Consider the following 22,180-nt stretch of genomic DNA (forward strand, 5'->3'; position numbering starts at 1 on the left):
CTCCAAAATAAAAGTTCGTATTTTCATTAATTACATTTTGTTTGGTGGTAGCAGTGCAGGACAGTATTATCCCCATATTAGCTTGCTGTGAAAGACAAGTTTTATAAATCCAAATTTTGTGAGTTTTAATATCATACCAACCTTTAAGAACTAGATCCCAAAAGGCACACTAAAAAAAAAAATAAATTAAGATTGAAGGGAGAAAGTAGAAACTACTAATTCACTGAAACACCAGTTTTCTTAACAGCAAACGCTGACAGCTTGATGCACACCAAAACCATCCTTAAATTCAATTTTAAAAATTTGTTTTGTGGCTAATTATATTTTATTATGCTGTTTTCAGTGGCATCTGGGCTACTGTTACGAGAAGACTAGTCAGCAAAAACTGCAGACAAAAGCAGTGTCAGACACGCTATACCAAATATGGTATAGAATAATTTAGTACTCTGAGAGGAAGGGATTACGAGAAGATTAATTGTTTGTGAGTAATTTTATTTATAGTGTCACTTTGCCCCAGGAAGTTTCCATAGTTTGCCACATGTCACCTGTTTTAAACTTAATGAACTCCTAGAAGACCATGTCAGGGATACTGTGAGTCTTGATGTGGAAAATTAGGTATATGAAATACCTTACAGTACCCTCCAGTGATTATACAGCAGCAGTGTTGCTCTCTTTTGCTAACATTAATAATAATACCCAGTCTAAGTAATTCTTTGGAGGCAGAGGCAGGTGAAGTGGCACACTGAATTACTCCACAAATCTTTCACCTTTGAAAGAGTGCTCAAAATCAGGGCATAAGTGAAAACGAGTGCAATGCAGCACTAATCCCTGTTTGTGCGGCAATAAACCTAGCTTCGCAGTTGGAAGTCTGATCAACAGACACATATGAACTGGAACAACAGAGTGATTCAAGTCAGAACAAAGGGCTCTGAATTGCTTTACACACCCTACAAGCTGAACTACAATTTATATCTGACTTCCATAAAATCGTAGTTCCAAATATCCATTTGGAATGTATTTATCCATTTACAAGGCTCTTTGAAAATTGTACAGAAGAATGGTAAAGTGATCAATAAAAATGGTATTAAAAAAGAGAACAAATAAAATGAATTGTTTTAGTAAAGAAAAAAGGTAGTCCTTGGAGGAGAAAGGAACAAATCCTAGAAAGGTCTGCTAGGAAAGAAGTCAGTGAAGTTAATATCCGTTTCAGTGACCGGTTTACAGCAGAAATCATACTATACGTAGTATAATCATCTCTCCCCTGAACTCTTTTCAGGAACTAGTTTTGCAGATTTGGTCGGTCACATCTTAATACTCAATAGGAAAATTCTAATATAAACAGACTACACCAGTGTGTTAAAATATCAAAATATGACTTCTGAAATTGCCTTAGAGCTCACATACTTCACTAGACTGAGTGCTATGGTTAACATGGATTGGACAAAGTGGGTAACCATATGATCTTCAAGGGTTGCTCTCACCGAAGAAAAATAACACGAGGTGCAGTAAGGTATCCTCTGACATAGCATTCTTAGATACAAGGTGATCGCATGTGTCGGAGTCAGAAGAAAACAAAGACTGTCTTTGTTATGTCTCTTCCCAGTTTCAGATAAAACCCAGGATTGTCTTTCTAGGTATCGCATGGGAAATAAGGAAATACAGGACAGATGCATTAGAACTTCAGACACAATCTTCGGAAAGGTATTCGAGTGTTTACGCCAAGCACCTCTGCATCTACAGAACTACGTGAAAATAGTGATAGATACTGTAGTTGGAGACTGTGTAATTTTAAAGGCAAAAATTTGCCTAAAGGTTTTGTCCACACATAGAAAAGCCCTCCTAGTGGTCACTGTGCCAATGCAGATCTAAAGGAGGTTTACAGATTTGCACGAGGCTTCCTTTGAAGTTGTGTTCACCTGTACATCTCATAGTCCTGGTCACTCAATCATCCAGCCGTTGGCCACCTCTCTAGCTATAAACCTGAGGTCTTTTTCCTGGGAGAAATCAGAGAGGTGCAGAGAAGAAATAGAGGGTGAGATAAAACACAGAAGACTCTGAGGTTTCGTTCCACCATTATACAGCCAAAGTGCAGCCACGGTGCATGTCTGGGTAGGCAAGCAGGGGAGCAGTCATATCACACTGCTTGCAAGAGATGGAGCTCCAGGCTGCTTCTTGGTCTCTAGAGTTCACAAGAGGTCGTGATGACTCCAAGAAAGTTAAGTGGTCTTACAGTGGTACCTTGGTTTCCCATTTGTAAAACTGGACTAATGTTTCTCCATCACTCAGATATTCTGAGAATATATATGCTAAAAATTGTGAGGTATCTGGATATTGTGGGAAATGTGTCTGTATAGATGTGCATCGCAGAGACTGATATTCACAACGTGACTTTAAATTCTTTTTCTGTACAACTGTCAGAAACACATTTCCTGTCAAATTGTTCATACAATGATTGAAGTTATACAAATATTAAGGCATGTGTGACTTGATTCCAATGTCCAAACTGTTGTCTGGAGGAAAACGTTATCTATTGTCAAAAATAAAAGAGCTTTGCAAATCCAGTTTAGAAAACATTCATTTACTAAAATATCCATTTTAGCTACATGGAAGGAGAAATTCATTCTTCTCTCTAGACTTACATTTGATTGCTGTCAGGCTACCTACCACAGATCTGTGTGAAATATGAGGCTGCCTAAGAAAAAGATGTTTCAGAAATAAGGAGTATTATCTGGCCCGATTTTATTAACATGGCTTTTAAAGGAAAGCGTTGGCAGTGATTCATCTCTGTTCTTGCCAAGGGAAATCATTCTTGTTTAAAGAGTAAGGTTTTTTTCACTCTCCAGTTTTTAGCAGGATTTCTATAAACTTCACTGGCTGACTGGGAGTTAGCTGAAGCAATTATGGATCAACGAGGCACAGTGTACTGATTTTGAAGAGTTGTGTTTAATTAAGGAAGAACACGCACCTATTAGAAGTGCCAGCATGCTGGAACAATTAAAGTTCTGAAATAACACACTTCACTTTGATGCTTGGATGTGTCTCAAAATTAAAAGCACAGATATAATAGCAACGTTCATAATAATGAACTCAATTGGGGAACAGTCATTGTTATTAGAAAAAAATTAATAAAAAAGTGTCAGTAAATAAGAACTCGATATGAAAGAGATTACATGGTAAATGGCTTGATAGTATTTGCAGAAAAAGTAAGACCAATACGCATTTACCTTATGGAAGATGACTGCAAGTAGATAATAAGGAAAACGCAGCACTCGAATCTCAAAATGCTGTCAGGCAAATGAAATGCTAAGATCCATAATGTAACCAGCATGTATCCATAGGATAACTATATTTCAAGAAAAACACCGTGGATGTTTTTTTGTCTGAAGGGAGGGACAGGTATTGCATAGGAATTCCAGTGTGTTTAGAATATCTTTCATTTAAAGGAAAAAATCGGTTTTCTTTTGGATTTGTCTCTTCTAACTTCCCACCAATTACCACCTCAAGGCAAAGGAGTGACCTATGGGTCTTACACATCCCAAACAATTTAATTCCAAAGCAGCTGGGTGTAAAGGCGTTCCCCATGTCCATACTTTGTACTAGTGCTAGACATCCTGTCATCATGTGTACCAGAGGTAGATAACTCTGCAAGAAAACCATGAAGTCCAACAGGATCCACATTTACCATGTGGATTTGCGGGGGACAGGAAGAGGGGGAAGTGTCACTGCATGGTCTGGTCTCTCACAGCATTTAGAAAACACTGTGAGAAAAAATAAATCCTAAAGGCATCTTCACTTTTAGGAGAAGGGTTTGAATGTAAGCAATACCAAAATCTTCAACTTAAACACATAAGGATCATTGTAGGTTAGATGTAGGAATCATCTAAATCCTGCTCTTGAATCTATCCCTTTGTTCCTTTATTGCATTTAATCCTTGAAGTAACCAGAAAAGCCTACAAATGTTAAGAATGCCGCTTATTTTGGTTTAATCTGATTTTCTCCTTCTTGTTCTATTAAATCTCGTTATTAATTTGATTCATTTAAATCCAAAACTGTTATTAGGAATCCCATGCAAAATGTCAAAAGAATAGAAGACGCTTTTATTTACAAAAGGGGGAAGGGGGGCTGGTGAAGAATTTTACCCCTACTAAAGACCAGTGCAACCCTTTTTCATAGACCGGGACCTGAAATCCCCTGGCAAGTGTAACATCCCTTGGAACAGGAATAGGAATTTAGGTATGTCTTGCATCAACGCACCTTTTACTGTTATCCAATAATAACTTGAAGTATAGCCAGGCCACTCCATTCCCTCTATATACTTCCCTTTCTCCCAGAGAACATGTGCAAGGAAGTCACAGGCTGTATCTGGCTCAGACATGTCTAAGTTTATATCTGCATTAAGAGGCTGTGGAAAGAAAATGCCTGGAAACTAATTTGTTTGGGATTTTTGTCAGTACAGCCCATTCTTTGATGAGGCTGGCTTCTCCAGGCTCTCCTGGACTGCAGGCATGGATTTGAGTCTGATGGTGTGATCGAATGTTGGGACTGTGTCTCATGTTGCCATCTGCATCTGTAGTCCATACTAGTCTGGAGGAGGCATCCCAAAAACCTAATGCACTATAAATGTAGGAAATAGATAACATCTCAGCAGAGTATGGAACAGGAACATCTGGAGTCACTCTGACTGTTAACTTGTAAGCTTGACAGCTTTCTGACAGTCCAGAGTGATGAAGTCTGATCCCTCAAGCACTGCAGAATTTGCAGTAATACTGCCCTACCAAAAGAGGCATCCAAGAAAGATGCTCTTGCCAATGCACAGCGGCTCAAGAAAGCCTGAAAAACAGAGTGCCAACCTGCCCTGAAGATTGCTATGGGCCAGTTACAGCAATATTTCTGGAGGCTGATCACTGAGATGACATGGGATGTCATATAAAAGTAACAGGGTGGTGTGAGCTCTGGCGATGAGTGAGAAATGAGAAAGTAGTGAGAAAACAACCTCATTTTAGTAAACAAATGGACTATCCACTTCAAAATTAACTTCAGAGCATGAATAGAATTAGGCTTAATTATGAACAAGTTCTAATAGGACTAGAAGGAAAAACAGGTTAAACAAAATAATTAGCATTCATCAGGTAGACAGGTTTAGCATTAGTTGCAATGAAGTTACATGGCAACGCTGAATAAAGACTGAATTTATGATATTTGCAGCAATAATTTCATATTCGGTAACAGGAAAAATAAGTTAATTTTGAAATACTACCCTTCCTGTGTGAGGGGTCGTATTGACTGCACTGTCATGCCTGAAGAAATGATAATCATTCGCTTTGTGAAATGATTGCAGACACTGACATAAGAAAACCTAAGACTGAGCTGTAGAGAAAAACTGTACAAGGTAGACATGGAAGAGACATGGAAGGTCATGAAGGCATTCCTGATGCTAGTATAATACTGTGCCATTCAGCAACTTCTACTTTCATGCTGCTTTACCTAATCGGTATTATAAAGACTGAAGTGATGAGGGTTGCAGCCCTTGAGAATTTTCTGAAATCTAATTCATCTTCAAGTTGCATATGCTCCCTTCCATAAAAGGCCTTTTTTCTAAGCCCGGTACAGATGGAAAATACTACAAACAATTTACTAATCAGAGCTCTATTTCTGTATCCCATATGAATATGAAATCTTACAGTACATTGCATCCTTAAATTTAGGACAATTACACCATACATTTTGCTATTTAAGTAACTGTCTGCTACTCCAGCAAGTGCACCTGAACTTAATTTGCCATGAAAACAGGGATTCTGAAACACACACTGCATATAATTTGTTTTATTTGTTGCCTTTGATAGATCTGCAAAACTGTAAAAAACAAACAACCGTTTCCTCCTTCTGCTGAATAATGTAGAAAATTAGCCATGCAAAATAAGAGACGTGTCTTTCAGTAGTGTAAATCATCTCTGAAGGTAGAATCTGAATGACTCAGGAATACTAATTTCTGAAATCTTACTCAAGAAACTAAGAGACTAAATGATTTACTAGCTAACAGACATATCCAGGATTAAAAATTTTGCTTTTCAGTACTGATTCTATATTCTTTTCGCAACCCTGTTATAAAGCTAAATGTAGGAGGCTTCTTTTGACGAGCTTAAAGAATATGGAACAGTGTGATTTCTATGGTAGAACAAGAATAATTGTAGTCTAAGAACAGGAAGGAGCAGCCTTAAAATAGTTGTGCTAATCAGGGTTCTGAAGGTGGTTCATAGGCAGTTAGAAACCTATGACAAGAAAGTTCAAAATCTGTCCTTGCCTTCATATTAAAAAAGGTACAGAGGGGAAAAAAAGAACTGACAGAAAACCCCACTTAGTAAAATGGAACAAAGTCTAAATGAAAAATCTGGGGTAAAAAAATTCAGTGGGATTGATGTCAATTTACTCCAGCTGAGATTTCAGCTATTTTTACTAATTGGGAATAATGAATATTAGATTAAATTATTATGACATTAGAAAATTAAGTGCAGGAATACAGGTAAAATATGATGTCTAAATGTATGGATTTTCTAGTCTTCATAACTTTTTCCCTTAAATATATACAGTTCTATTAGTGAAAAAATATATTCAGTAGCACTGGCTAAGCCCAAAAGTGTTGTATATGCTTTGTTCAAAAGATTCCAATGTAATTAAGGACATGTCTATATTGGCTAGACAAAACCTGCATGAAACAAAGAAAATACATGTAATGACTGTAAACAATGGGAGTGTATTTTGAAAGTAAAAGGCAGTTTACTTTATATCTTGGAATTCATTCAAAGCTAGGATTAAGCTAGGATTCTGTATTTTATATATGAGAAATAATTACTAGGCTCATTTAAATGCTTTACATTTTTAGACATTTAACATTGATGACTTATTTTGGTCTCGGTTCACACAATGATTTATTACATGTATCCATTAAATTACCTGTCTTCTTTCTGAGAAAATGGGCATAGGAAACTTCCACTTATATATTTTAAATTACATGTGTTTATTGGAAGGAAAATTAATTGTAACCTTTTGCATTTGTAGCATCCATCACTCATGCATTTTCTCAAGTACTTTTAATTTAATGGTACTTAAGGTAAAGCTCAGAGAAACCCTGTGTTTCTTGAGCAGAAATGCACAAATATTTTAAAACCACTATGCGTATATTCATCAGATAGCTTTTATAAACTTCATGTAAAAAAAAAATCAAAATGATAGGTATATTTTTACAGTTTTACTTCCATTTTTTGATAAGACTGAATTTTGTATGTTCTAGAAGCCTGTTTTGAGGAATAATAAAAATTAGGGACAGTTCAGGGTTGTGACAAGACTCTTTTCTCTTATGAGTGCCATTTACATCCCTTTACATTTATTTCTTGACACAGATGTACAAAGCTTCTTTACTGATTTGGAATTTAGTCAGTCTCTGATTTAATCAGATGCCACTTAATAAACTGATGGTTGGGTATTACTATGTCTGAAGTTCAATTTTTCTCTAGTTGTCTTAAAAACAAAATAGTAGTAGAAAACTTATTGAAAAGGACAAGAAATCATTAGCAGTCTGGTCAAACCTTTCCCATCCAATAAATGGTTGAAATATAGAATTAACTCTTCTGGGGGGAAAAAAAAAAAAAAAGACGAAATAAGGTGTGACAGGTAATTTTGTGAAGAAGATTATAGAAAAACTGGTTTTGCTTATTGTTTCCATAGCAAGAAAAGAACACAAAACCCCACCACGTTTAGGAGAAGTTAAAAGGAAGTTGATGCTTCATACACCAAACAGTTAAAATACATCCAAGAGCCTAGTATAGGCATATTAGAAGATAATTTAGGAAAATGAAAGAAGAATTAGAAAACACAGTAGTCATGGCACCACCTAAGTTATCATTGCAACGGCTCTTACTGCTCAGGCTTCAACACATAATCTGATTGTCAGCTGTGGTTAGGAGGGAATTTCCTCTCTGGTATACTGCTGTTTGAGTAAAGTGCTTCGAGGGAATTTTACACTTTTCACTGAGCAGTTACAGGCAATGCACCTGACTGAACCGAGTAGTACTGGTTCTCAACTAGAGAATGACTATAATCCTCCTTCTAGTGATTATTCTTTGTCGAGTTACAGATAGGTCGGATAAAGAAAGAATAAGGTAAGTGCGTGTGTGTGACTGGTATCTGGAGCTATGGCTAGTGACTGCTTTATGCCTCGGATACCACAAAATCCAGATTGTACATTTTATTTTTAAAAAGTAATCTGTATCATTCACTTTCTAAACGACACAAACCCACCAATAGTCTTATGTACATAACTCCAGACACGTTTCAGAGAAAAAAAAAATATTCAAACAGATTATATACATTTGAAACCATAAAGCGGAGTTTAAATATTTCTGAACTCTTACTTCTATCTATGGTTGTGATAATCTTTTTAATGATGTCTGTGAGCTTTTAATAGCCTAAATTGAAACACACGAAATGCATGTATGGTCATGAACTATGCTCTTCTATCTATAAGGTGTTGCCAATGTGCAACTGAAATGAGCAAAGAATTAGGCCAACATAAAAAGTAACCCCGATCCAAGCCTCCTCCCCTTGCACACATAATTAGGAGATACTCCAAGACATATTTTCCTGAGAACTACTCATGACAGTTCACAAATGTTTTTCCTGCTGTTATAATAATCCCCACAGTCGTGGGTTCATGTTGAGGGGACTTAGTCAATTGATAAGAACAAAATCTTGTAAAAGCTTTCATCATCTCTTTATGGCAAAGCAAATTAATTCTCTTTCAATGCTTATCTATGCATGATTTTCATAATGTGCTGCTGCATTGCCTGCATTTACATACGTTTAATTTCGTGTTTGAAAGTAACATCCACAGAGTGTAACACATATAGGTGTATGTGTCTGCAAATATTTAAAGACCAGATGTATAGAAAATCTCTTCCTGGCAGTCTGGAGAGACTCCTAGTGGGACTTTTGGATGCCTAAATCCTGTGGGAAATACTGAAAACACTGCTGGCTGTCTGCTGACATCTTTAGGTGTCTAAGTGTCTTTAACATATTAGTATTCTGTGTCCAGCTAAGAATATGAGAAACTATAAGTGAGTCAAAGTATAAAAGAGCAATTAGTACAGTATCCATACTATAGTATGGTACAGGTACCTTTTAAAAGGAATGGAAAGAGAAGCCAGTGATAGACTATCAAGGATTTGTAAATATCATCTGTAGAATATATGATACTATCAGTTCAAATATGTACATATTACTTCAAAAAATGTACAGCAGATTCTATAGAACAGGAACACAGAATATTTAAAGATAAACATATACTTTCTGGCAAAGAGAACTTTATTGCAACTGATGGGATAGTTTCGCTTATCTGAATAAAGTTAATGGTGATGTTTTTTTTCCCAAGGCAATCCTGTCTGTGACGTTGTCATTCTGAGAGCAGAAATAATAAAACCCATCAGGTTTGTGCTGCATTTTCCTTTCACACTTCTTTAGGACGACTTATTAAGATGGCCTTTATTTAAAACACTCTACCAGTCCTGCAGCACCAAGACAACCACACACTACATCATTTTTTATTTGCTAAGAAACAGCCTCCAGAGTGAGCTCGTTTTGTTTGGAGACAACCCAAGGCACAGATTTTAAAAGGGACAGAAAGGTTATGTTGCAACTTAGAACACACCAGAAAATATTACTTCATGAACTGATTCCTCACTTCTCTAACTTTCGTTTACCATCTCTTACTTGTTGCCATGCTCGAGTGACACAGCATAGAATATTTTCCTGCTCAAGATACAAAGAGAGCATTTTCCATTGTGCTGAAACAGCGCAGAAACCTACCTGTTTCCTGACAGAGCAGAGTATACAAACGCTGAAGAAAATGGAAAAACAGCTCCAAGCTAAAGAATATAAATAATCTCAGACAACAGAGCAATTCCATTGTTTACATGACCCTCTGCTGCTTACAAAAAGGATATATGGCAAAAAGAGATTATTTTGTTGTATGTCTGATAGTACTGTGCTGTGACGTTGCACCTGGTAGCCTGTGGTGCCAGGGAAGAATCAAAATAGCAGGGCTTAGCCAGCATCATAAAACTGGACAAATGAAATATTGTTTTGCCAACTCTTTAAGCATTTCAGTAATTTTCCAGAATATTCATCATATTTGACAAATCTACTGAAATATGTTCTGGATTATTACAGAAGGAGTACTTATAATTTTCCTGTGCTTTCTATATGTCTTGACAAAAATGTTCTAAAAAGAAACAAAATTTCATATGAATCAGGGTAGAATATACTTGGGCACAGGAAAGACAAGGACTCCTTTTTGATAAACAGAACAAAGCTGTTAAGCTGCTAAAAGGGAAAGAAAAAAATCAGATTGGATTCTGAAGCAAAGTTTTTTGATTGTAGCAAAATGTGCAGATTATGGCTTTAAGGAAAAAAATTACAAGAATGAGGAAAATGAGAAGTGGCTCGTCCCTTGAACTTGCTGTCATCCAGAGTTTCTAAATTCACTTCACAAACAGGGGTGAGGGAAAAGGAAGGAATGATAATTGGGAAGTCTAAAAAATTGCAGAAGGAATATATGACGTGAACTGGCACTGACAGAAAGCAGCCTCTGCTACGGTGAAGCAGCAGATGAGGAGAAACATCATACATGCTTCCTGTTAGATCGAGATATATAGAAGAACAGAGAGAAAAAAGATATATCCAGTCTCTGAGTAGCGAGGGGCATGGACCTGTTCTTCATTACCCGAGGCCGAGTAGCTATTTTAAAGTTTGAACATGGAAGCCAAACAGCAGAGCTGTGACCATAAGTCAGCCAAATCCTCACTTGGAGCCAAATGCTCCAGCATGGAACAGATTTTATTTTTACAGCTATGTTATATTTTCCTTTATTAAGCTGCCTTAGATTTTTTTTTTTTTTTTTTGGACAGGCTAGTGCTTTCAGATCTCACAGTATTTCTGAAAATAGATTTTTTTTATTGATACAGCGGACATCTATTAATGTATTAAAATGCATATTGGTATGGCTGGAGCTTATTGGCTCAAATAAACAGAGCTATTCCTGTGGATCCTAACATGTTGACACATGCTCGCTTTGCAAGCGGCTGTAGCAGTTTTGGGTGTTAGCGCCCCTCCTCCACAGATAATCACTCCTGTGCAGTCAGGAGAATGGAGCATGTCAGTGGGCATCACGTTGTAGGCTGGCAGCCTCGCTACGGCTCCCAGTGGGAGACAGGATTTCCAGTGTAAAGACAATCGAAGGCAATTCCATGGGTGGTGCAACGGGGCAGGAGCTCCTGGCAGTACGGCAAAGGACTTCCTAGATTTACCTGTCAACACCTTCTGCAAATTGGTAGAGATTAAGGAATTGCTACAAGAAAGCACTTGGATGAAGCTTAAATTTCCCGAATACTAACACAAATTCAAAATGTGGAGGTGCTCAAAACTTTCTAATACCAGATCTATCCAGAAAGCATTTGTGCCTGTACCCTGTGGCCCCCTCCTAGGCACACAGATGTGCACCCTGGCCAGAGAGACTCCCACAGTGAGCTTCAGGGAAGCCTGCTGAAGACAAACCTGCTGAGGGATGCGGCAGTGGCATTGCAGAAGGACACCAAGCTCCCTCTCAAAGTGTACACTGCTGGCTGAAAGGGAAACGAGCAGAGAAATTGAGACAGTATGCTTTCAATTCTTCCCCTCACGTATTTTCTGACTTAAATCTCCCCATCTACTCCTGTTTTGCAAAGGTCCTGGAAACAGATAGCAGCAATTTTAACAGCTTTGTAGCAGGGCAAATACCGTTCAGGCTTTGAGGGCTTTTATGCTTATGTTGAAAAGTTACTCTCCAAAGTGCTGTTTTAGATCCCATTGAGGATGAAAGATACGCATTAAATTACACTATCGAATCCTTTTATGCAAGGATGACAGAACTGGGATTTTATACTCTCAGCAGTAACAGTACAGAACCTTAGAAACCTTTAGGAAAATAACAAGGGGAAAAAAAAAAAGAAAAGGGAAAAAGAATATTGTAATAACTGCATCCCATTTCTAAAGTTTCCTAAATATCAGCACCCTCATGCAGGTGCAGGAAAGGGTGATAATTTTTTTTTTTGCAGAAAAAAGGCAAATCTAAATCATGCCAAATGACATGGATAACTTGTAATTGCAATAGAAAAACAACAATAGTATGTTATCCAAAACTGCCAGTTATAGCTACTCTGTTATGAAAACAATGAAGTTTCTGAGAAAATAAAGGCAAAACATAAGAATGACTGATATAAAGAAAGCTTGAAATCATGTTTCATGTCCCTTAGTGAGACAAGTAAAGATCCCCATAATCTTAGGATCTTGTTTGACTCTGTTTATCTATGCTTAGATAAATGCAAGTCATTACAATGCACAGCCATGTTACTTAATGTGGGTTAACAAAGTATGAAACCATCTAGTAAATTCATGATTCATGGCAGTACTAGTAAAACACCAGCCTATATGCTTCTAACCAGTTACATTATATCTGAAAACCACAATATGCATAGTGATGTTTTTTAACATAAGTAGTCTTCAGATGTGCTGAACAACTGCACCTGCTATAAAAACTGATGGGGCTCACATCAAGCTAACGTGGCGGTATCCGTCCAACTCATTTACTCTTACAAGTACATTTACTGTGAGGACATGTATGCTTCAATCTCAAACTATGTCCACAGTAAACTTTGTGTGTAATGCGACACAAACTGCCTTACACTTTCTGGTAGGTTTAAAGGATAACAAGAGACAAGCAACTTTACACTGCTAATGTCATATGCTTCTGAAATATTACTATCAGACCAGCTAACGTGGCTACTGCTGTCCCAGGTGAAGTAGGTACTGCTGTCAGTTGTATGTGCATTTCCTTCACCAGTGTTAAGGGAAATATAAATATATCCATGTAGGACTTAGATATTCTTGATAGTTGGTTGTGATAAATAGAGTACTGTATTAAAAATATATAGTAAGAACAGGTGTTGGAAATTAACCTTTATGATAACTACAAGAATACTATTTAATTGTCCCATGTATAGCCCCAGTCCAGCTGAATGAACAGATTGTGTAAGAAATGTCAGACTTAGAACATAGGTATTAGATTTGATGATAATTGATGATTAAAAGGTCAATCTATTTTTGAGTATAGGCAGAGACTAGATATAGGTATAAGTTAATGGAACATCTTGAGCATTTTCTTTGAAGTTTAAAGGTGAATAGATGTGTCTCAAGAAAGAAAATAAGTGACTTCTATGACCAGAGGAGGAACATGACCTGTTGAAGCATCACTTCTGAGGGAGAACTGAAACGAGACAGCGGAGATGAATTATCAAGGTGGAATTCTGTAGACTTTCAAGTTAATGAAGAATAAAGAACTAAGAGCACATGGAAAAACACCAAGAACTTTTAAAAATAAATACCTAGAGTTACCCACTGTCTAGTAGAAACCCTCTAACAACCAGAGGTTAATGACTTTTCCTAGCAAAAGCTTTTTCTTTCTTCCACTCCCTTCTTCCTTTGTTTTTTCCTTTTTTGTTTCTTCTTTTTTCCTTTTTCCTTTTTGGTTTCTTCTTTTTTCCTTTTTCCTTTTTTCCTTTTCCTTTTCCATTTCCTTTTCTCTCTTTCTCTCCCTCACCCTTTCCCTCGCTCTTTCTCTATCATTTAACTGCACTGGGTTAGAAAGTAGACAGTGAAAATGACAGGACTAAAACTGATATAACCTTTGCAGGGCTGCTAGTGGAGATAGGGACATCCAACGGGGAATAGTAAATATTTCAACTCAGGTCATGGTGGTGATGAGTGGGTTAGTTGGTCTAGCCATGATTCATGCCTGAGTGAACTCCACACAGGTCCTGCACGTTCAGGAAGGATGCCTGCAGCGTGATGAAGGGGCGGGAAAGAGCTGTGAGGATGAGTAGGAGGACAGAAAGCCTCTCTTATGGAAGGAGGCTAACAGACATGTTTGGTTAGTGTGCAGCAAATGAAGATCAAGAGGAAACAGGATGGTTCTTCATTAATACATTGGGAATGAAAACCAGGAAAGCTGTCACTTAAGCTAAAGGATAAGAGTTACTTAAAAACAAGTGGGTATAAAATTCCCGTGAGTATCTTCAGGCTAGAAATCAGGCAGCGGTTTCTAAAAAGCAAAACAAGTGAGGGTCTGTAAAGTCCCTCAGCAGTTCCTTTAGTTACAGCTGCCAGCCACGAGTTCAGCCTAACTGGGCACATTTCTGGAAAAGCAATGCCATGGCTGCTCCCCATCTTAGGCTGCCCCTCTTATCCTCTGTCTGCACCACTGTGCAAATCCCCATTGCAGAAGCTCATAGCCAGGTATGGCACACCGCACGGGGAACAGGGGCAGGAGCAGTGCCGAAGCATTTGGTTCAGGGATGTCGACTGAGAGATAAAATCCCAACTGATGCGGAACTTGTGTGTGGGAAAACCAGTAAGGAGCTAGAGGTGGAGGATGGCATCGAAACGGAAGAGACTGGTGTGAGGGAGATGTAGCAGGCTTTGTTCTGATGTCCTAATCAAGGCTTAGCCGTGTGCTACTAAGCAGACATGATTTGACATTAGACTGTTCAGACACCAGGGATAATCAGGGCAGCCAAGTTCAGACTTTGAACATGTGAAAAAGGAGGCCATGCAAAATAAGAAGTTGCAGCACTATCTCATTGGAGTTTCAATTTGTTTTCTCTAAAGCATTTGCAAATGAGAATTTTCCTGGGGCTTGAGAACCTTTGGCAGGGCTGAAGTGGCAATGACCAACTGAGAACACTAAGCATTTCAACCCCAATCAGCATCATCAGCTCTCTAACTATAAAAATAAATTATTTTCATATTTGAAGCTCAGTAAAAACACAAAACCCGAGGAACCATTCATACTTGAAAGATCCTTTGGATTAAAGCAGTATAGGTATTTACACTCCCTAGGCTCTGCCTGAATATTTAAAGTACAATTGACTTTTACTCTAAGTAAGACTTTTTTTGTGACTTAATACATTTTTAAAGAGGGCAGCATCCACACATGGAGTTACTCTGGAATAACTTACTAGCCATACAGGCATGCCCTAACAGCTAGCACTGGAAGTAAATATTTTTAGTGCTCAAGCACAGAGCTTACAAGCACTTACTCAGTTTCATGCAGATGAATGTATCTATCGTTTTGTAGGGTTGCTCTGCATGTGCCAAAATATTTACAGAATTGGGGGTCTGCTTTGTAAAAAGAGATGCATGCTGTGCCCCAGAGCACCACCTTAAAGAGAAATCACTGGACTGAATGCTAGTGCATCCCATCATCTCTCCCATCCCTCTGATACCATTCCAGTTGGCTCTCTGGCACTCCCAGATAATTCAAACATGTTCACTCATACACAAACCCTACAGCACCCCTTCCCCCAATGAAAAAGTCAGCCAGCTGTAACAGAATTCAGACATTTCATTAACACAGTTTACTGGCTGATACTGCCAAGCAAAATAGAGACAATTAATAATAATCAGGACTGAAGGGTCTGAGACAGCTTATGAGTAAAGGATTGTATTAGTTGTTTAAAAAGGACAAACTCACTCCTGCCTGGAGTGACAGGGAACAAAGGGCGGTGATGTATAACCGGGCAGGAAAGAGACACTCTCCATGGCTTTTGTAGATTACTGTGTGAATGACAGGAGCTGCAGGAGCAAATACCTCTTTTCATTTGCTCAGCCTGCTGGAGAAGAATAGCAGTGCTTGCCAATGAAGCTGCAGCTGTGCTCCAGCTCCGTTTAATCACTGTGTATGACTGAGGGTTAATTAGCTGCCATTCTTACTGCTATTTGTTGTTCTAATGAAGATTTGCATAAATGTAAGACTAGGAGGTAACTGATACTTGATTTTTCCCTTCAGAGAGGCCGGGGGTGGAAAACTCGCCCATCCCACGTGTTTATGTTTGTGGGAGATTCAGTATTGCCTTTCCATTTGACCTGATCTGCTTCTGGCTGATGAATGGTGAACAAAGAGTACAGAGTTGCTTATCAAATTGAGACCCCTGTTGGGTTTCTCCCTTTAGAAAGGGGAAGACTGGTTAAATGAAGAGAAGACCGAGGGATTAGAAAATTACTCCCAGCTGATAGAGAGGAAAATACATATAGGTATATTTCTGTATATACACACACACATATCTATGATATATCTCAGTGATACATATCTCAGTGATATACATATCTCAATGATCTATCTATCTATCTATCTATCTATCCATCCATCCATCCATCTATCTATCACATCCCTACCTCCCTATCATGATCAATATGCATGGAAAGGATCCAATCATTTCTTAATGATAAAATGCCTTAAAAAGTTGGACAGGCAGTACAACCTGAAGAAGCTGTAGCATATTAAGCAATACTCGGAGAAGTAAGAAAGTGTAAGATTTTACAAACCTTCTGTTGTACATCACTAACATCCAAAGTTCACTTACAAAAAAAAAGTATCTAACATGAAACAAGCAGTCTCAAAGGAAGGCAAAAATGACTCAGTGGTTCACATGTACCTGCCGTCAGCTACTCATAAGAGGTAAATTCACAATGCAAAGCAAGAAATTGCATTAATTCCTAAAAAAATCATAGGAAAATTTTAACATGAAGCAGTAACAAAATCCAAAACTACTTTGTAATTAAAGAGAACGTTTGAAAATGACATGTCATAAAATTGTTTTATTTACTATTGTCATGGTAATGCTTATGGCTACTAACAGAAAGAAACTGAAGAGAAGAACAACTTCCCGTTTGTAGCATAACTTGTTGCATGTGATAATATGTTACGGATAACTGTTTTCAGTGTTACTCTTACACAGTGGGTGAGCTAAAGCTGATGCTTGACAGCATTTGTAAAATAGTCTAAGGGAAAGAAAAATATCAAGAGGGCAGAGGAAGTAAATTTCTACATTTCAAATCACTGCTGGAAAGCAGCCAGCTTTCAAGTCGACCGTATCCCTCAAAGAGAGCTGATCACAAATGAGCACATACTTACTGCCACTTTCTCAATACCAGCACAGCTTTGCAATTTCTTTAGTTCTTTACCTGGTCTCTAAGACACATGAATAAATACTCATTTGCTTTTCTTCACGCTTTTGTCACCCATTCACCTGACTTCCTATAGGCACCTTAGCTTATTTTGGGGTAGACACTAACAGGAGTAAACTTTCAGAGATAAATGTGTCTGAAACAGTAACACAGTGTTCCTTTACCACTCCAGTTCTTAGTTGAAGGGAATACCAGGGTTTTAATACTATACACAGTAACAAACTCACGTGAAAACAAAACCAGTCAACTGCATTTTCATCCACTTTCACCTTATTTTGAGCCTGGAAATAGTTCAGTCTTCTGCACAGCTTTGACTCAGCCCTTGATTACACAAGAATCTCACATTCTGACCTTTGCAAAGCAATTTTTAGCCTTTTGGCTGGGGAGAAGAGTTTAAAAACAGGAAACTTAAAGGTTTAAAAACTAGATGGCAAATTGAAAAAAAAATATTAGTATACAATAAAAAATAACTTGGCAACAAGCCTTACAACATGTAAACAGATCGCTTAGCTTTTCTTTAATGATTCTTTAATGATTTCTATATACTATGACTTTCCAAGACTACAGTCAAAATCATTCATTAGTAAATAGAGTAAGAGAAAGTGGAAATTACAGATCTAGTGGTCAATGGCAGAAAACAAATTTAAATGAGCTGAGGGAAGAGGTTAAGTGCTATGCTAGTTAATAAGAATGACAGCTTGCTTTGAATACTCATACTGACTGTCCAGGATATTGAACAAACCTCATTTAAATTAATTTTCATTATTTGTAGAGTCTGTGTTAGACATCTATCATTGCCAGAACTCTTAATATTCTTTCCAGAGACTGCATTATCAGCATATTTAAAGGAAAGCTTTCCTTTTCAATATTTATTAACTCATTAATATTTCTTGGTACTGATATCCTGGTTGTAATATCAAAATTAGTACCTACTACAAGGCATTTTCTACAACTTCTTGGATTAAAAGATTTTTATTCTCAAGTGCTAAAAATGCTCTTGAGCTCCTTACATTGGGCCTTCTTTCTATACTATGTCTTGATTTAAATGAATGGCATTTAAAATTAAAGATCTTTGACCTCTAGTAGGTAGTAGTAAAACAGCATACTGACCACGTCCTAGTAGCTGACTGAATATGAACTGTGAATGGAAGTGAATGTGAAAGTTAATTCGCCTTACCTGGGTTGCAGTCTGTGAGGAGGGAGCAGATGGAGAGGAGAACTTTAGAGATGGTTAATGCTGGGCTCCAGTTGTCTTTTAAAATGTCCAGGCAGATGACGCCTTGGCTGTTAATGTTACAGTGGTAGATTCTTGTCCGAAATGTTACCTAGAAAAGACAGCATGTCTAAGTACAACACTGTTCAAGTCAATAATTACACAATTATTAAACAACTAAAAAATGATTCAAACTAACATTCTGTTTTCCTGGTTGAAACTACAGTACTCTGCTACTGTCAGTTAAAGACTGTGCAAGATAGGGATATTCATAAGAAAATAAAGAAAATCAGGTCTGCCTCTTCCACTTGTGACCAGCAGATCATATCTCAGGCCCACAGCTACTTCACACTTTGAAAGGGGGCAGAAGAAGATGGATTCTTCTGCTGTTTTCATCTGTTCACCATTTGACCCAATAAATTAAGCTGGGGAAAATACGTGGAGGCATCACATTGCTGACTCCTGGAAAAAGCAAAGTGAAATACCTTTGAGAAAGGCTGCTCAAATAAAATGCTTTTATTTCCAATTTTTAAGTTACAGTTGAATCAGTAGAACTGCAGACAAACTTTGGGGTTTTTTTTTTTGTAATTGATTTTGAGGATTTCTCTATCCATTTTACATTGTCTACGAAGTGACTATATGTAACAAACCAAGAAGATCACTTCTTTTAACCCAGAATGATGTGATTCTGCTTCAGGCTGAAGATATAGGCCTTTTATTTTAAAAGAATTTCAGCTGTGGAAGTCTACTTCATAGTTCAGAAAGAATACTGAGGCTACTGAACATGAAGAGACAATATAAAAAAACTCCACCTTGGGGGTCTCCATCAAGGACTAATTTTTCCATCAGGTCTACCCAAATAACAAGCTAAACCAGATGGTTTTAATTACATGTTCTAAGCATCTGAAATTAAGATATACCATTCCAGTGGTGTAAATGGAGGGGCTGACTATGCAGGAAACAACAGCAGGCAAAGCACACTCCAGTTTAAGAGAGCTCCATTTTTAACCAAAACTGGACAGTGCTAATAGCTGGAAGTGCTTATGCACTTATCCTCGCTCTACCACACAGATAAACTTGGTTTTGGAGAGTAACAGAAACTGACGACAGGCATGATCCTGTTCTGATTTTATTCAATAACTGATGACAGGCATGACCCTGTTCTGATTTTATTCAATAGCAGAAATCTCACTGATTTCAGTGGGATTGAGATCAAGCCACTTATCAGTGAGCAGAAGAGAGGAGATGTGAAATAATATGGTATCAGGTTTACTTCTATTAAAAAAATCATTCTCTAATACACCGAAAAATTCTGCCCCTTTGGATTAAATCAAACAGCTTTGACAAAATAATAGAAAGAAAAGGTAGTAGATTTCTGGTGTTAAAACACTACATTCAACAAGAAATGTTTTTTCTCACAAGTACTTTTCCACATAAATCTGTGAAAGCACTTTTGGGCCCAGTGTCATGCACCAGTGAATTTGGTAACAAAGACCCCAACAAAGCAAGTTCATCAATTTTTAAACGTATCTATGTCTAAAAGTATTGCCAGCTAACAGCAGACAGTAGCAGTTTGCCACTTAATACACTACATATTTGTAGGTTCTTCCCCCACCCCTCCCCTCCCAGCCCACCACAACATTTGTGGTTCATCTTGTTTTCCGCCCTAAGTGCTTCATTTTCAGGACTTCTATGAGAATTTAAAATATTTCTGGCACAATGAGCTCAATTCATCCAAACACTATAGCCAGTTAATCTATTCCCTGCCCTTATCATGAGTCCAAGAACATTCAGCATTTTAAATGAAGGAAATCTTCTTCAAGATCAACAAAATAGTATTTAGTGATAAAATTAAATGTTTGCCTACAAAGGGAAGGTATTTTGAACAAGAACGGTTATACAAAAGTAGTAAACTATCTCACACAAAGTGCATGTCAAAAGTATCCACAAAGGGAGCTGGTGAGGAGCATCTGGTGAATTGTAGGTCAGTGTTCATTAAGCCCTTGGATAGATTAACTCCAGGCACTCTTTTACTTGAGATATAAATGTCTCACGGAATGCTTCCTAGCAGGATGTCCCATGACTCAGGCAAACACCTTAGCACCTGCTTAATTTTAAGTACTTTATGCTTACTTCTCAGCACACTGTTGGAATAAAGTTTTTGTTACTTTTCCTGAAGAAAAGTGACTTCCTATGCTCCTACGATGAAAAATTTAAGGACTTTATCCAGTCACATCTGAATACATTGAATAATAAGAAATACGTGGTCTCACTGAATGTAGAGGAAATACGCTAAATCCATGATATAGAGATTAAATTATATTCTTTAAATTATTTATAGACAGGTCAGTCTGTGCTTGTAACCTGCTTAAGAGAAGGCCATCAATTTGAGCCTGTATTCCAATGTGTAAACGGAATGTGTAACTGTTTTGCTGTCAGCTGACAGAACAGACACATTACCACGTGTTCCCCTGACTTCTGAAGCACTGAAGCAGGGACACTGGGAATTTGGTAGGATTCAGAGAGCCTCTGTGATGTATGGAGGTAGTTCATGTCTTTCATAAACTGTTCAACACTCCATTGCCATCTTAGGCTATCTAGTGGATAAATACAGGTGGGACTACACCCATTTGCAGTTGGAAGGCTATTTTTAGCAAATACTTAGGCATGAAATGTAGCATTTTTTCACTACGAGCACATCGTAAACCCATGATACCGAGCAAGATGCACACTCACAATATAAGGCTTGCTGCTTATCATTGACAAATCTGTCATCGACTTGCTGCACATGCCAGTGCATTTTAAAATGCCTGCCTAAGTACACAGAGACATTTTAATGACAAAAAATCAAAGCCTTCAGAATTTCAGAGGAAGCTATATTAATGATGGCCTTAATATTCTGGGAGCTGTGGACTGACGGTGGCAAGTAACAGTGTTCTTATCCTAAAGCGGCAGACGGTACAACTAAGCTAACATTGTTTTTCTTAGCCTGGTATTGCCTCAAATTGCAGCTAATGTGGGAAATGCTGGTATGTATCTTTCTGGATGTTGTGTTTACCATACCACATTTTAAAGTTATGCAGGGTTGTTCCTATTATATGTGCACAGAGAAAACAGGTGATAATATCATTCCAGGTGAACTACATTTTCTTTATTATGGTCATATTTTTATTTCTGATGCCACTTAAACAGTTCCCATAAAGGTTGTACTCTTTCTTATTCAACTTACCCATTAATGAAAATACCTAAACAATCCCATGCAGGGGCTCAAGACAGTGTGTGGGTGTGCAGTAGAAGTCATTCTCAGGCAACGGAATGGCAGAGGAGTAATTTATCTTTTTTTTGAAGAATAGGCATTCTCTACAGATTTACTCTCTTTGAATTTTCAGTTTTAAGAGGGTATCTCATTTTTGTTGGAAAAAAGTGCAGGTCAGAAAAATGTGAATCACAGGAAATAAGGAAAACCAGAACTATCTTCTGAAAACTGTAAAAGAACTATAAACAAGTTTTTGAAAGATGATAAGGAACTTATATTCAATCAGTTTGGAAGTAAAGAATAATAGAGTAATCTGTTTATCTAATCCTCAACATCAATCCTTCTGAGTACTGTAAAACAGAATGAAATGAACAAACAAAACCTGCGTATAGTCCCTAGAAGAAAATGAGGATATCTTAGCAGGAGGAAAAAATGATTAGAGAGAAAAGAAGCACATGGAAAACTACAGCTGGCTGTTCATTTAATAAGTTTTAGGACCAAAAAAAGACTGTTTATAAAGCTTGGGAAGGGTAAATTGGGATGAATTTCAGTTGAGTGACCGGAGGAAACAGGCTGTAGGCAAGATAAATCACTCTTGGATC

At 37.6% G+C, this 22,180-nt stretch overlaps 1 protein-coding gene across 2 annotated transcripts in view; it reads right to left on the minus strand.

Moving 5' to 3' along the window:
• LOC104067569 (ubiquitin-conjugating enzyme E2 E2) overlaps positions 1 to 22,180 on the minus strand; it is a 222,487-nt gene that overhangs the window by 13,008 nt on the left and 187,299 nt on the right. The window contains exons 5-6 of one of the 2 annotated variants that reach the window (XM_054060049.1): positions 18,287 to 18,434; positions 11,605 to 11,672 (exon numbers count right to left, since the gene is read on the minus strand). In XM_054060049.1, the coding sequence (XP_053916024.1) occupies positions 11,605 to 11,672; positions 18,287 to 18,434 (216 nt within the window). The remainder of the gene's footprint in view (positions 1 to 11,604; positions 11,673 to 18,286; positions 18,435 to 22,180) is intronic. The other variant, XM_054060050.1, reaches the window with a different exon arrangement.

The sequence above is a fragment of the Cuculus canorus genome, chromosome 2, assembly GCF_017976375.1.
Source record: "Cuculus canorus isolate bCucCan1 chromosome 2, bCucCan1.pri, whole genome shotgun sequence".
In the NCBI taxonomy this organism is placed as follows: Eukaryota; Metazoa; Chordata; class Aves; order Cuculiformes; family Cuculidae; genus Cuculus; species Cuculus canorus.